At 42.9% G+C, this 17,098-nt stretch overlaps 1 protein-coding gene across 5 annotated transcripts in view; it reads right to left on the minus strand.

Annotated features, from left to right (window-relative positions):
• Positions 1-17,098, minus strand: part of CPNE4 (copine 4) — a 369,631-nt gene that overhangs the window by 54,074 nt on the left and 298,459 nt on the right. For 4 of the 5 annotated variants that reach the window (XM_087712948.1, XM_087712945.1, XM_087712947.1 and 1 more), the window contains one exon: positions 1,398-1,496. The exons of the other annotated variant lie outside the window; for it this stretch is intronic. In XM_087712948.1, coding sequence (XP_087569074.1) covers positions 1,398-1,496 — 99 coding nt within the window. The remainder of the gene's footprint in view (positions 1-1,397; positions 1,497-17,098) is intronic. 5 annotated transcript variants of the gene reach the window in all.

A 17,098-nucleotide genomic window follows, 5' to 3' on the forward strand; every position in this document is an offset into this window, starting at 1 on the left:
GAAAAAACTTGAAGCCGGTTGGACATTGCTGGTGAAACTACACTTAGAATAGGTTATCAGGAGTTAATGGGAATACTTCTAGCAAAGATGAGATAACTGGTCAATTAACAATAAGCCAAGATATTTCCCGAGCCTCATAGTTATCCTGCAAAGTGAATTGAGTGGTTTATGCACAGTGCTATTAATTACTACAACAATGTTTCATATTCATCCCAGTTCCTTTATTATGTCACTGTAGCCTGTGACATATCTTCAGATACTTCTGAATTAATATTTATAATCCCAAAATGTTTACAATCCAACTGTTTTGGTATGGAAAATGCTAGAACATTTTAGAGATCATCTATTGGTTTGATTTACTATTACAGGAAGAAAATAGACAAGTATCAAAGTCTAATTGCCTTAATTAAATAGATCAAAGCTAATAAATCTAATATATATTAGATCTAACAAAATTTAATATCCATATATATATCCATATATATAATATATATATATTTGATTCCTCACTTAACTTACTTTCCTCCCTAGTTATAAGAAAGCTACAGTATAAATTATAACATTGGCAGGACACCCAAAAGTCTGGTTTACCTGATCCAAATCAACACTAGCAAAATGTATTTATATTTCCTTTTTTTTTTTAAACTGCCCATCTCTTTTTGCTACCGAAAGTTAGTGGTAAAGTGAAAAAAAGTACTGTTATGATTTTCTATATTTATAAAATCATTATAAGAAGTAAAACTATGTATGTTATATTTTCTCACTTTGGTCACCCAAAACTTTCCAATTCATATAAACTTTTAGAAAGAATCTAGGAATGAAGTCCAGCTGCCCTGAAAAGAATAGGATTTCTCATAAACACCAATTAAAATCTACCTTCAATTTCTATTGAAATAATTCATGACATTCAAAGGCAGCATAGATGCCAATCATAAAGGTGTTATGTTTGCTTGGTGGTGGCAGTGGCAAGAACCAATTGTACTCACCAATTAATCTGAGATGTAAAACACAATTCTGTTTACTGATATCTTTAGGTGAGGAAAAGCAGATGTGTTGATGGATCCTGATAAAGCTCTTTTCCATGTAACTCCAGCATCTATGAGTATGTGCCATTATCAAAACATCATTAACAGAGATGAAAGATCAGTGGACTGGCTCCTTGTGCTATTATGTCAGTTTATCTCAAAAGTGATTCCAGCTCACTACTAATGTATTCTTTCCATGTGTTTACTTTTTTTGTCAAGATGATACGTATGTGTTTTAATAGTTCTTTGTCTGATTTACCATATAATGCATTCTAAAAACCAAAGTGTAAGCAAAACAACACCCACTTTCCCCCCATTACTCTGATAGATTATCTGTTTATTTACAAATAAAGTTCACTTATCTAAGCCTACCTGTCTTCCTTCCATTGCTCCTCGCATTTCCTTGAAAGTTGAACTGAATTCTCCAATGAAATCATGCTTACCATTGGAATCCCAGTCCCAGACTATGCACTGAAAGAGAAATGTAAAAACTAAAAAATCCCTGAAATTTGATTAAAACAACAGAAACAACCCCTTTATGGGGAAAAAATATCAGTTAAGGACTGTGCAAACTATGTTCAAATTCTTAATATCTCCTGTACAATGAAATGAGAAAGCATCTACTTACTCCATGAAATCCATGGACATCTATCTCAACAGAAATTAGCAAAGTCCTGTGATAGGCCATAACTCTTAACTATAGTTCACCAGAGGTAACAAAGCCATGGTAAAAAACAGACATTCCATCTATGTTTGGGATGGGGTGTGCATCCCATTTCATATATATTAAAGTCACTCAGATTTTCTGGTTTTCATGCTTGTCTAAAATATTTGCAGCTGCTTTAGGAGACCATTTACTAAAGTTAACAAGACCTTTAAGACAATGTCATTTTTGTCAGACTCATGTGGAAACTTTAAAAATAATAATGGAGCTTTATTAAATAAGAAATCCAAATAATGTTTTCTAATAATTAAAGTTGGGTCATAAGTACCTTTTCAGGGATCCATTGTGCTCTGAATGGTTGCTAACAACTGGTTGTTAAGTGAGAACTACCAGTAGTCTCTTCTTTCTTCAACTTAAATTCAGCTTTATTGTGGAAAACATTAAGAAAAGGATCCCCTGCTTCATCTTTTTCTGATACATATAGGGTACATCAGAATTTTGGCATTGTGTATTTTCATCCTATTGTGATTATTCATCTAATACTCGATCTAATCCATATCAGCAACTATTGTCTTGTCATATACATTTTATTATAATATATGGAATTTTCATTGTGCAATGCTTTCTAAACAGAAAGCTCAGATTGATTTTATTATAATATTGTCTTTAACCTGGTACAAATACAAATAAAATACTGTCTTCTTAGAGGAAAGGCACAAGTGAGAAAGATATGATATTCAAAGGATAGATATTCAAAATTATTTATAAAAAATAGCTTACGTTTGAGCACTTACACTGTTAGATTGATTTTTTTTCTCCTACTGCCTTCCTACTCCTGCTACTAAGATAGTGAAGAACCAGATTACAAGGGAGGGACTCACTAGCATGTACAACTAGCTTCCTGACAATACATGTAGCCCATGAGGCAGAGGAGATGCCATCTCTCCTCTGCATAGATGAGCAATGACCTTCAAGAGTTTCAGATTGTGATCTTTTCTTATTCAGTGTTTTAAGAAACTGATTCTGAGACAGTGCTGAGCAAGTACACTGTCACTGAATTCTGCATAATTATTTCTAAGTAGCCCAATAAGTGAGTGACAGAGCCAGACTTTTCTGGAAATTGTAAACTAAATGTTTTAATGCCCTGCAGCTATGGTAAAATGGAGAACTAATAGTTGAGAGCCTGTTACATCCTGAGGTTTTTGTACATTATTTTGTACAGTATTTTTTACTTTTTCTTTACAAAAGGGGAAATGCATACCAAATAGCTTCAATCACAAAGCCTTTATTCCTTGATGAAGATACCTTACATGACACACAACTGCCTTTGACTCCCTCTCCTATCCTACCACTTATAAAAGCAAGTACACAGAATTGCCACTTGCTGATTTAAAAAAGACAAAGGATCATGATTGTGTGAATGATCTATTCATCAGTCTTTCATTAGAATGTCAGAAAGTTGTTTCAAAAGAGAAAGAACAATTTTAGATTGTCTGAGGTTTGAATTTTAACTGGAGATCGCAAATTACATTTAAGACTGTTAAGGTTAACATGCTAAAGCTGATTTTTTTTAAACTCCTAACTTTAGAGAAGTAGTTCCTAGAACTTTAGAAAACCAAATGATTTAGTACCCAAGTTCATGGACAAAAGATACTGACATTATTTCAGTGTTGTTTGCTTAGCTATAATTAGAAGAACATTTTAGAGGCATGATTGATGTCTGGAAATATTCATTTGGATATAAGATATATTGATCATCCTGATCAATATACCATATATAGCCCTCTGTGTCATCATGATACATATGTGATTTTAGCCTTACTAGGTAGACCAAACAGGGAATACAACTGCATAAGTTAATTCTACTTTATGGTAAAGCTACATGAACAGAATCTTGAAAGAATGAAAGAGTCCCTTTCTGGTCATGATGTCCTGCTTGTCTCTCAAGATCTTTCCCACATACCATTAATGTGCTACAAAGAAACATACTCTGAATTCTATTTTTAAATTTTCAAGATTTATTGGAAGGTCAAAATAAAACTATTTTTATCGGTCTCAGACTGTCCATTTTCAGAGATTGTATGTTCATTCCAAACATCTGGATACATGTCATGCTTTCTCTGGAACATTTCTAAAATATTATTAATTATAAGGAATCACAGCCCCAAGGTGCTGAAATAGGAGCTCAGCATTGGGGCTGATTCAATGTCAGAATTTTCAAGCCAAGACTTGCATGTAAATTTGCAACACTTCCACCTCGATGACTTAACTTCTATTGTTTTTATTTATTTCCATAGTAATTACTTTTTATTTTGTCAAACTATAAACCACCCTGAGTCTTTTACAGTGAAGTAGAATAAGATACTGGTGTTTGCAAAGGTATGGATGGGGTCAAAAAAAAGTCATGATAGCATTTGCTCCTGCATGAATAAAGTTTTGACCCTTTTTTAAAAGCAAGTCATGCCTGCAATACATACAAAAAGAGATTAAACTTTAATCATATCATTGCAGTGACTTTTGAGCCTCTTGCCCTTGGTAATATATTAATATTTTTATAAACAAAACAAACTGATCGTTCAGCCTGAACTTTGCAGAAGTCTTTGAGATACTGAGGGTTAGAATCAAGCTCACATGAAGTGTTAATACCACTTTATAAGGCCTTGGTAAGGCCACACTTGGAATACTGCATTCAGTTTTGATCACCACGATGTAAAAAAGATGTGAAGGCTTTAGAAAGAGTGCAGAGAAGAACAACAAAGATGATTAGGGGACTGGAGGCTAAAACATATGAAGAATGGTTGCAGGAACTGGGTATGTCTAGTTTAATGGAAAGAAGGAGTAGGGGAGACATGATAGCAGTGTTCCAATATCTCAGGGGCTGCCACAAGGAAGAGGGAGTCAAACTATTATCCAAGGCACCTGAGGGTAGAACAAGAAGCAATGGGTGGAAACTAATCAAGGAGAGAAGCAACTTAGAACTGAAGAGAGATTTCCTGACAGTTAGAACAATTAATCAGTGGAACAGCTTGCCTCCAGAAGTTGTGAATGCCCCAACACTGGAAGTCTTTAAGAAGATGTTGGATAGCCATTTGCCTGAAACAGTATAGGATTTCCTGCCTAGGCAGGGGGTTGGACTAGAAGACCTCCAAGGTCCCTTCCAACTCTGCTATTGTATTGTATTGCATTGTATTGTACTGTATACTGTAAGTGGTATGGTTAAATAAGAATTCATCGAAGATATGTTAATGAGTTGATTGTCTTCTCACACACTTTCTCTCTCACACACTTTAATTTAAATCAAATATTTTCTTCTTCCTGCCTTTTCTGTGTTTCAAAGGACTCTGCCCTATACTTCATGGTCTTTAAGTTGAATAACTATTGGTTACTGATGTAACTAATATCTCTTCCCTCAGAACTTAGCCTCTTTCTTTATACACTCAAAATTGGAGCTTATCGAATCTGTAAGTTGGAAGGAATTATTTCACTATCAAATCTATCATATTACTGAGTGTGGAAATCCAAATTAAAGTATCTCAGAAAACTGACCAGTTTCTACTTGAACTCATCCTGCAAAGTCAACTTCACCATATAATTGATCCTATCATTTAACAACTTCTACTCTAAAGATGTTTTTTAAATATAACCAAAATCTATGTTCCTATATTTTAAAATCAATTATAAATTATGTAATTTAAGACTACTGTGAGTTAGAGGCTGCAGCCTTGTCAAAATCTCACAGTATAGATGCATATAATTCATGCACAAAGATGCACTGGACATTGCAAAACAGGACTCCTCAGGAATAATTCTGGACTTTGATGTGTTAATTTCTGTTTGCTTTCTTGATTTTGTCTTTCATTCCTGACTTTATCTGTCTTATTTTTGAGATCTCATAGGTATAAATTCAGATTTATTGCACATTAATTAATGTCTCCTGCCATTCCTAATTCTGGTTGCTTTTTATCAGACAAAAATAGCAGTACAATTTTGTGAATTTCAGAGCCAGTTGTCACCATCCTTTGCTTACCAATTATTGGGCTGAAAAGTGAGCATTAAATGAAATATAGCTTAACAATGGGCACTGGTCCTTAAAGCTTCATTTCCAAGATCTTTATGCATCTCTACTATACAAAAAGACAATTTTATTCCACTTTAAGATAATAGTTAAACAAAAGTCATAAGGAGATGGAAGGCCGTTGATGTTAAGCATTATATAGCATTACTTACATCAAATGGGAATCTGGCCCTATGACTCAGTATTTTGTTGGACTGCTTTTTCAAAAAAGGCATTGATTTGACATCATAACAAAAGGGACCATTGTATGATTGCCTCATTTGCAAACTCTTTCAAATGGCAAAGGTGCTAAACCGTCTCCTCAGTTTTTACAATAATTATTTTCTCTTTTTTATCTTCTTTGCCCAGGTTTCCAGGGATTTATTTCTTAAAATCCTTTTTTTTGTATATTGAATATGTATATATTGTCTATGGTTCTTATTCAGTAGCCACCTGATAACCCAAACACTAAATTCTGAATGAGGAATTGCATCATTCAACATCAGATCCTGCCCGGGAACATAGAGTCAGATATCATAAATACTATTCTAGGGATGAATGAGTAAAGGACTCTGAAACAGGAACCACTGCCCGATGGACAGAAGACGACTTCAAAGACAGTGACTGAAAGCACAAATATTGAAAAAATTAAATTGCCATTGCCCAAGATTCCTCAATCATCTTTATCCATTGTTTAAGACCTTATCAGGTAAATAAAATCAGACAGACAAGCTATCAGCAGTGCTACCAGTGCTATAACAATTCTCAAAAAGAATTTAGTTTCATTGGAGAGAATTCTCATTGAGAAGGCAGACTAAAATATTCTCTAGTTTTATGTTCCTTGAATGGATTAGCATGACCATTCTCAGAATTCCAAGAACATTTTCAAGTTCCCAGCCAGTCCTATAAAATTCTAGGTGAGCTGATAGATGGTTTTTTAAACTTTTTGTTTTTTATAGCAGAAGCAGCAAAAATGCTGCATCCATCTCTAAGGCCCACAATTCTTTAGGCAATAGCAATAGCAATAGCAATAGCAGTTAGACTTATATACCGCTTCATAGGGCTTTCAGCCCTCTCTAAGCGGTTTACAGAGTCAGCATATCGCCCCCAACAACAATTCGGGTCCTCATTTTACCCACCTCGGAAGGATGGAAGGCTGAGTCAACCCTGAGCTGGTGAGATTTGAACAGCCGAACTGCAGAACTGCAGTCAGCTGAAGTAGCCTGCAGTGCTGCATTTAACCACTGCGCCACCTTGGCTCTATCACAAAGGCCAGTGGTGTCCAAACTTTTTGCAAGGAGGACCAGATTTGGTGAGGTGAAAGTATGTGGGGCCGGCCATTCAGCCTGGCATTTTTTGAACTATTAGCATTAAATGCAAATGAACTATTTTATGAAAGAAAGACTAAACAAATAACTGTACTGTTAGATACCAGAAACATTGGTAATGGTTTACACCAAGGTCCCTCCAAGACTGAGCGGCTGTGGCTTCCGTCATCCTGATTTGTGCATCTTGTTCCATCTTTGATGATAGGGGGAGAACTTTTAGCCCCCTCAGAGAGGGCCTGCAATCTGGGTGTCCTCCTGGATACACGGCTTATTTAGAAGAACACCTGATGGCCGTGACCAGGGAGGCCTTTTACAAAGTTCGTCTGGTACATCAGTTGCGCCCCTTCCTGGATCGGGATGCTCTGTGCACAGTCACTCATGCCCTCGTCCTTTCTCGCCTGGACTACTGTATGCTCTCTACATGGGGCTGCCCTTGAAGAGCACCCGGAGGCTTCAGCTGGTCCAGAATGTGGCTGCGTGGGTTATCATGGGGGCACCTAGGTGCTCCCATGTTACACCCCTTTTAGGCGGCCTGCACTGATTGCCGGTTGTCTTCCGGGTGCGATTCAAGGTACTAATTATGACCTTCAAAGCGCTCCATGGCTTAGGCCCAGGATACCTGCGAGACCACCTACTGCCACTGGTAGCCTCCCACTGTCCAGTGTGATCCCACAGATTTGGCCTCCTCAGGGTGCCGTCGGCCAGACAGTGTCAGCTAGCGACCCCCAGGGGGAGAGCCTTCTCTGTGGAAGCGCCTTCCCTCTGGAATGAGCTGCCCCTAGAGCTTTATATAATCCCGACCTCAGGTCCTTCTGACGCACCCTAAAAAGTTGGCTTTTCCAGCAAGCCAGCCTGAACAAAACAAAACAAATTATTGATCACTGTTAATTTTAATTCATTTTTTTAAAATGTTATTGTTAATTCTAATTGGGTTTGTTTGGGATATTCTATTTAATTTTTTTAAACTTTTGTATTATGTGTTTCTTTTAATGTTGTATGCCGCCATGAGTCCTTGGGAGAAGGGCGGCATATAAATCTAATAAACCAAATCAAACCAAACCAAACCAAGGTCCTTTGTTCCGACGGGAACAGAAATTTAATCTGATTGGTTGAAGGGTCTGACAGCTCCCTATAAAAGGGCTGCTGTCAGACTGAACCTTCACTGGATTGTACATAGTTGACTTGTGCTAATAAAGAGCTGTTTGTTACTCTGAAGCCTGAGTGTGCCTTCATTCACCTGATTAACACTGGCGATGAGGATGGGATCAGAAGACAACTAGGTAGACAAAAAGAGCATGACAATCCAGCAAGTCAATCCAACCCTGAGCACAGCGCAGCATCAAGCAGCCATCTTTGAGCGGCAAATTCAAATGCGCTCAGGAACACAAAATGACAACGCACACCCCACTGACTCTGTAAAACCCAGCCACCAAACCCTGGGAATCCTACATGATGAGGTTTGATTGCTTCTTCGAAGCCAACGACCTCATGGGCTGGAAAAAGAATATGTTCCTGAGCTACTGCGGACCAGAGGTGTTTGAGACAACAAAGGATTTGTCCAAGCCAAAGCCACTCTAATCAGTTGCTTGATCGGTTCTACAACAGACACTGATGACACACTATGCTCCCAGACCATCTAAATATGTCCGGAGGCATGAATTCAATATCCGTAACCAAAAAGAAGGGGAATCCATCAACGAATACGTTGTGGTGCTCAGAAAGGCCACAGCATACTGCAAGTTTGGAGATCTTGATGAACTACTACTTGACTGCATCATATGTGGTGTTAGGGACATTGGCCTGCAGTGGAGATTATTAGCAAAAACTAATCTTACTCTCCAAATTGCCCTAAGCGAAGCCAGGGCTACTGAGTCTTCAATTAAATCAATAGAAACCCTGCAGCGCCAAAATAGCCCAAAGAGCATGCAGAAGAGTGCAGGCATGCATCATGAGGCCACAGAACCTGAAGGCTTGGTGCGCGAAGTTGACAGCTACCGCATGAGCATGATCTCACCAAGCCAGCGTGAAAATTTGAACCGTGTTTCCTGCCTTGCGCCAGCTGCAGAGGAAACCACCTCAGAACACATTGCCATTTCCGCGATGCCATCTGTCAACTCTGCAAATGCAAGGGGCACATCGCCAAGGTCTGCAGAAACGATCACCCCACTACAACCTGAAAGTCCAGAAGCATACCTAACCGCCAGCAGAGCCCAACCAAGGGGCATGGCAGCCACCACCACGGCGAACAGAAGGCAACACCAGAGTCACCTACCACACCTCCATAGGCCAAGTCCGCACGAAGCTGCCAAAAAAGCTGAAAATCATAGTCCTCATTGAGGACTCTCCATGCAATATGGAGATTGACATGAGGTCATCCTTGACCATAATGTCTTAGGCAGCACTGAAACAGGCTATTGCTAGCCTTAAATAGCATCAGCTGTGGGTTCCAGACATCCGACTACCAGGGGAACTAAGACCCCATCGTGGGCCACGGGACCTTCTGAGTGAGGTTCAAGACTTTCTGCGTCCAGTGACGGTAGTCAACGGAAACCTACAGAGCCTCTTGGGGTTTGACTGGTTCGAAGTCTTGGGCCTAGAAGTGACCGGAATCAACGCCATACGAGGCGAAAGTACTGAGGAATTCCTTAAGGAGTTCGAGGATGTCTTCAACACCGGTCTAAGTAAGTATGAGGGGACTCCAATATCTTTTAACTTGGACCCCAATGTAGCCCCCATCAGGCTAAAACCCAGGAGAGTACCTTTTGCTCTCCGCCCTAAAATTGATTTGGAACTAGACAAATTGATTGGCCAGGGAATCCTAGAGCTGATAGATCATGCACGCTGGGGGACCCCTATAGTGACACCTGTCAAGCCTGACGGGTCTTTCCGCATATGTGCGGATTACAAGTGCACGACAAACAAAGCTTTGCAGCAAAGCGCTTATCTTGTACCTATTGTACAGCATTTACTGCACCCATTAGGCCCCAGAAAAGTTTTTGCAAAATTAGATATGGCGTAGGCATACCAGCAGTTGCCTGTAGATGGTGCCATGGCAGAGGCCCAAACCATCATGACGTGCAGGGGTGCATTCAAATGCACCCACCTTTAATTCGGAGTTAGTATCACCCCTGGACTGTTCCAAAGCGTCATGGAACGGCTTTTGCAGGAGATTCCAGGAGTCGGCCCTATTTTGACAACATATTGGTATCAGCTGAAAATAAAGCACAATTATTTAAAAGATTGGGAACTGTTCTGGCCAGAATCAGAGATAAAGGCCTCAGTCTCAAAAAAGAAAAATGCCAAATTAACGTGCCAAGGGTTGAATTTTTAGGGTACCTCATCGATGGCGCTGGGATTCACCCGACCAACAAAAAAATTAAGGCAATCCAGGACGTCCCTACAACTCACAATCAGACCGAACTGCAGGCATTCCTCGGGCTCCTTAACTTCTACAGTGTTTTTCTCAAGCAGAAAGCCACGATTCCTGAGCCTTTGCATCGGTTTCTCAGCAAACACGCCAAGTGGTCCTGGGGCAGAGCTGAAGCAGCTGCATTTGCCGCGGTGCGGAAAGTGCTTTCAGCGGACACGTTTTTAGTCCAATATAGTGAGACCCTGCCACTTGTCCTAAAATGCGATGCTTCCCCATTTCGCATAGGAGTCGTGCTCAGCCACCACATGCCCAATGGAACCGAGGCGCCCATCGCCTACTACTCACGAACATTGTCTGCTGCCGAGTGGATCTACAGCCAACTGGACCGTGAGGCTTTGGCTGCAGTCATTGGTGTGAAACGGTTCCACGAGTACATCTATGGCCATGACTTTGAAGTTATCATGGACCACAAACCATTGCTAGGATTGCTGGCTGGGGACCAGCCTACCCCTGCTTCTTTGTCACTGCAAATGAACAGATGGACAATCTTCCTCATGGCCTTCAGTTATCGCCTCGTCCATCGACCTAGCTCTACCTTGGGGCATGCCAGCACTTTGAGTCGATGCCCACTGCCTGAACTGCTTGCAGATCATACTCCTGAGACACCAGTCGTCCTCATTGACTGTCTTGAGGCTGGTGCTGCCTCATCTTGTGACATCGCCTGCCACTCAGCAAAAGACTCTACATTCCGACAGGTTTTGAACTGGGTGTGGAGGGGGTGGCCCAAGGGGCCTGTGGGATCTGAATTTAAAATGTTTTACTGCAAACGTGATAAACTGACAGTAATAAATGGTTTTTTACTGTGGGGGGACCAGGTCACTTTTCCACCCAAACTATGCATTGCGGTATTAGAGGCCTTGCAAGTAGGGCATCCTGGAATTGTCAGAATGAAATCTTTGGCCAGGAGTTACATGTGGTGGCCTAACATGGACAGGGAGATAGAAGAATGGGTGGCTACCTGCACACCGTGCCAGGAGTCCAGACAGCTTCCCCAGGCACCCGCTAAGGAGTAAGAGCGACCTCAAGCACCATGGTCTAGGGGGCACATAGATTTTGCAGGCCCTATTCATGGCCAGACCTTTATGGTAATTGTGGATGCCTTCTCAAAATGGCTACAAGTAGTCCTCATGACCTCTACCATGGCAGAAGTGGTCATCAAGGTGCTACGGAGACTTTTTTCCACTCACAACCTGCCCAATGTTTTGGTCTCTGACAACGGGCCCCAATTTATGGCCATGCAATTCGAGACCTATTTAGCAGCACAGGGAATCAGACATGCCCTGGTCACTCTATTCCATCCAGCTTCCAATGGTCAGGCAGAGAGAATGATGAGATCTGCAAAAGAAGCCCTATCCAGGATGGGCCCGGAAGATTGGCAAACACGAGTTGATCAATTCCTCCTCATATAGCACATCACACCAAGTGCTACCACTGGTAGAAGCCCTTCTAAGCTTCTAATGAATCAGTGGCTAAGGTCCCACTTAGACCGGCTACACCCAAACTACTCTGCCATGTCACCCCCAGATTTGACCGGCAAAATAAGAAACTTTAGTGTAGGGGATCAAGTTTACACCCTCAACTACACTGGGGGAACTCTTTGGATTCCTGCCACAGTAATAGGCATCACCGGACCTTGCTCTTACCTATTAGAGCTTGAGAACGGACAAAATTTGAGATGGCACATTGACCAATTCCGTGGCCGCATCGCCAACTCCAGTCTTAGGCAACCAGAGGTAACTCCTGTAAGAGTTAGCCAAAGCCCTACACAAAAGGAGCACGAATTTACTCCTTCCACAGATAACTCAATCCCAAAGGTACCAGAGCACTTATCTGTAATTGTTGCAGGCCCGCAGCAAGTTCTGAGCGAATCGGCTCCAGAAATTCTAGCCGTGGCCTTTGAGAAATTCCAGGAGCTTCCACCAGGCAAAGCCACGGAGACAACAGGTCCATCTGACCTGACTAAAGAACACCCACCAACTGAACTGCGCAGGTCTGGCCAAGCCACCAGAAAGCCTGCCTACCTGCATGATTATGTCACAAGTCAGTTGAGCCCATCTAAGAGGAGAGGAGTGTTAGATACCAGAAACATTGGTAATGGTTTACACCAAGGTCCTCTGTTCCAGTGGGAACAGAGATTCAATCTAATTGGTCGAAGGGTCTGACAGCTCCCTATAAAAGGGCTGCTGTCAGACTCAACCTTCGCTGGATTGTTCATGGTTGACTTGTGCTAACAAAGAGCTGTTTGTTACTCTGAAGCCTGAGTGTGCCTTCATTCATCCGATCTAACATGTACTGATGTGAAAGGTGATACTGAAATCTTGACTGCATTATATAGGCCAGGGTCTGGCTCAAAAACAGTGGTTTTGATGTGCAAGATGTCACACAGGTGAAAGTCTCTTAGTCCTGTCCTCACACAGTTCTTGTTAATGTTCATAACCAAGAACGTCTTCTCGCATAAATATGTCAAACCAAACAAGCTCAGCATTTTCTTAGCAAATATTTGAATCTCTTGGAACCTGTCTTTATCCAGCTGGTGGTAAAAGTTGACAAGAGGGAGCTGACTGCAACACTGCGTGACACTGCAGTTCAATGAGTTCCAGCTGCAGGTGGTCTGGACCATCATCAGGGTTCACAGAGAAAGGAGAGGAGAAAAGCATGATCTCCTTTTCAATAGCTGCAAAATCCTGAAAGTGCTGTTGAAACTCCTCAATCAGAGATAAGGTGTTTGCTTTATAACTCCTTATTTGTGCACTTATATTGTTCTGTGGAAAACTGGTCATTATTTCCTGCAGTGATGGGAAATGTCTGCATTTGTGACAAGTGCCTTTGGAAAAGTAGCAGGTTGGACCCAAAGGCTTTGATATGTGAATACAGTTGGCTTACCACTTCATTTTGCCCCTGAAGGCTGGGGTTCAGCACATTCAATGTCATGTTATGTTAACTAAAAATCCAAAATCAGCCAGCCAAACAGGATCAGATAGCTCTGGCATTGGTTGCCCCCTTTTTGCCAATAATTGTCCGATTTCCTCCATAAGAGAGTAGAAGCATTGCAGGGCAGACCCTCGACTGAGCCATCTTACCTCGTTGTGATACACAACATCTCTGTATTCAGCCTGGATGTCAAGTAGAAACTGTTGAAACTGGTGATGGCACAGAGCTTTGGAGTGAATATAATTAATAGCCTTCATCACTGGTTTCATAATGATCATAGTTCAGATGTTTGGCACAGAGAACTTATTGGTGAATAATACAGTGGAGTTTCATAGCTTTGCCTTCTTCTTCACTGACAGTTACAGTCTAGGGTTGATAATCCATTTCATTTGCTAGCCATGGCAGGTGTGCCACCCGTAATAATCCCAGTGACTTTATTCGACGTCATCTATGGTGGAACAAACAGAAACAAATAAATCTGTTCTTCTTGTTTGGTCCTTAAGGCTCTGAAGGTCAAGTAGCTCTTCACTCACGTTCATGTCATTGTCCACTCCTCTCAAAAAAAATCAATAACTGAGCGATGTCAGGTGCATCCATGCTTTCATTGCAGGCTAATGAAAAAAAAGTCAAACTCTACTCCTTTTTCCTCTAACTGCCTCTTAATATCAGATGAAATCAATTCTCCATACCACAGTGTTACAAGCCAGGCAAACATTAGCAAACTCTTGCTTCTTCTCAGGAGAAATTTTCTCCACCATTTTCATCACACAGTCTTTAATAAATTCACCCTCAGTAAAAGGTTTGCAGTGCTTGGCAATCAGCGTTGCCACCTCGTAGCTCGCCTTTGTGGCATTTTCATTTGACTCACGGGATCTTGTGAAAAAGCACTACTGTGCCATTAAAGCAGTTTCCAGTTCTTTCACTTTTTTGCTGTGTTGGTTCCCAGTTAGCTTGTTGTAGTTAGCATGTTTCATCTGGTAGTGCCTCTTGATATTGACTTCCTTGAAAACAACCACAGTCTCTTTGCAAATTAGGCAGACACAGTTGTTTCATATTTCAGTGAAAAAATACTCCAATTTCCATTTGTCCTGGAAGCGACGACCCTCACTGTCAACTTTCCTTTTTTTTTAGTTATAGTCACCCATTAGAAATAGGCAAACAAGCCTTGCATCACAAGGGTCACGTGATGAGAGTGCTGGCTCAGGTCTACTGCCATCTTCTGGTGAAATATAACCACCAGCCTTGAAGGAGGTGCTCAGCCAGCTGTGGATGGGCAGCAGAGGACAGCTGCAGGAACCGCTGTGCAGTGAAGGAAAAAACGCCAGTTGGCAGGGATGAGTGACAGGCTGAGCCAGCAGGGAAAAGAGGCTGTGGGCCGCTCGAAATTTGAAAATGGGCCGTAATTGGCCCCTGGGCTGGACTTTGGATATTCCTACTTTAGGCAATAAGCTGAGAGTTCATATGCCAGAAGTGAATACGACCGAGGCCATTTGGATAAGTGAAGAAAAGCCAAAAGGGAGGTGGGTGGGCTAATGCTTCTCTTGCAAACATATTGGGAGCACACATTGTAGTAAGTGGTATTCTCTTTAGTAAGGTGACCAGATTTTCAGATTGGTAAAGAGGGACACCATTGACCGGGGGGGGGGGGGCTTGATTTAAAATTTTATATTTTGTCAAAAAGTCACCCCAGGAAACTGAAATGGCTTAGTGGATGGCTTAGAACGGCGCTGGACGAGGTCGGGCAGTTGGTTTGTTTGTCGCTGCTGTGGCCTCCTTAGGCGCCCCCCCCTCCCTCTGCTCCGTCGCCTTGCGATACGCAGCGCCCCCGGCACCTTTTGACATCTTTTGCTCTCATTTTTGTGATCTTCGGACTGCATTGGACTGTTCCAGAGAAGGGGCGGTCGGCCTAGTATGGCGCTGGATGAGATCAGGCAGCTGGCTTTGTTGCCGCCACGACCCTTTTGGATGCCCCCCCCCTCTGTCCCACCTAACTCGGCCTTCCCTACGGTGTGGCCTCTCCTCTGTTTACCCTCACGGCTACGGGGCCTTTCTTGCCATCTGGCTCTCTCTGCTCACGGTTGCTGGACTCTTGGACTTACGACCTGGTCTCATCTGGTGTGACCACTACCGCCCGTTGATGCTCAGGGATGCCACCTCAGCCCCTTCAAAGGAGCGACCTTTGGCCTTGGGCACATTTTTGGGACTTGGAGGAAGGGAGAGGGGCGGAGCACCCCTCTTTGGACCGTACCCTCTTTCTGAACTCTTTACTGGACTTTGCAGAGGAGAAGGCTAAGATTATTAAGACCTTCTATATAAGCCTTGTACGAACTTCGCACGGTTGCGCAATTTTTTAACTGGTATGGCGAGTGTATGGGATTTGCATGTGATTGAGTGAATGATCCCACTTTTTATTATCCCATTATTATTGTATTTTATGTGTTCTTAACTATTACGTGGGGACTGCTTGGGTGAACAAATGAGTGTGTTTGATTTGGAGGGCCTGTCGAGGAACGCGGGAGCCATAGGTGTGGCTGGGGGAATTACGGACACGGGAGTGGGCCGGAGCATTACGGTCTTAACAGGGAGGGGCAGATATGGCGGGGACTTTAGGGCTGGCCATTACCGGGGAAGGAGGGCTCGCTACGTCACAGAGATCCCTCCTTCCAGCCCTACGAGTCCCACTCCAAGGCCAGGTGGTGTGAGTAATCAGGACCCTGCCCTCAGGCTGCTGGCGCTAAATGCCAGGTCTGTAGTTCATAAAGCTCCTCTCGTTCGGGACTTAATTTTAGACGAGAGGGCAGACCTGGCATGTATTACTGAGACCTGGCTGGGCCCGGAGGGAGGAGTCCCCCTCGTAGAGATGTGCCCAGAAGGTTTTCAGGTGCTCCATCAGCCGAGAGCTCAGAGAAGGGGTGTGGCCGTGGCCATTGTTATCCGAGAGTCTAACTGCGTTGCAGCAGCCCTCCCCTCGCTCCTCGAGTCGATAGCCGAGCTGGCAGTTGAGTTCCCCAGACTTATGTTTCTGGGGGATTTCAATCTGCCTTCGCTCGGTGATCACTCTGACGGAGCGCAGGAGTTCATGGCTTCCATGACAACCATGGGCTTGACCCAAGTAATCCGAGGACCGACCTACTCAGCGGGTCACACACTTGACCTCGTATTCCTTTCGGAGCAGTGGAATTGTGACCTTGGTCTGAGGGGTAGTGAGATCTTGCCCCTGTCATGGTCAGACCACTACCTATTGAGGCTTGACTTTCGGAGACCAAACCCCCACTGTAGGGAGGAGGAGCCAACCAGGTGGTTCCGCCCCAGGCGACTTATGGACCCTTTGGGGTTCCAGACGGAACTTGGGGTTATTCCTGATACTCTCGCCCGCAGTCCGGCGGAGACTCTGGTTGCTGCCTGGAACCTGGCAGCGACGAAGTCTCTCAACCGGATTGCGCCTCTACGGCCGCTCTGAGGCAGTGGATCCCGGAGAGCTCCTTGGTTCACTGAGGAACTCCGGGAGAGGAAGCGCCAAAGGAGACACCTAGAGCACTTATGGAGGTCCAGTAAATCCGAACCGAACCGAGCACGTTTAACAACCTGCACCAGAGAGTACATTCGAGCAATTAGGACGGCTAAGAGAACACATATTGCCTCTCTGGTTGCGTCTGCTGTGTCGTG

The sequence above is a fragment of the Thamnophis sirtalis genome, unplaced genomic scaffold, assembly GCF_051295495.1.
Source record: "Thamnophis sirtalis isolate CommonGarterSnake01/CBP01778 unplaced genomic scaffold, rThaSir2_p1.2 scaffold_4, whole genome shotgun sequence".
Taxonomy (NCBI): domain Eukaryota; kingdom Metazoa; phylum Chordata; class Lepidosauria; order Squamata; family Natricidae; genus Thamnophis; species Thamnophis sirtalis.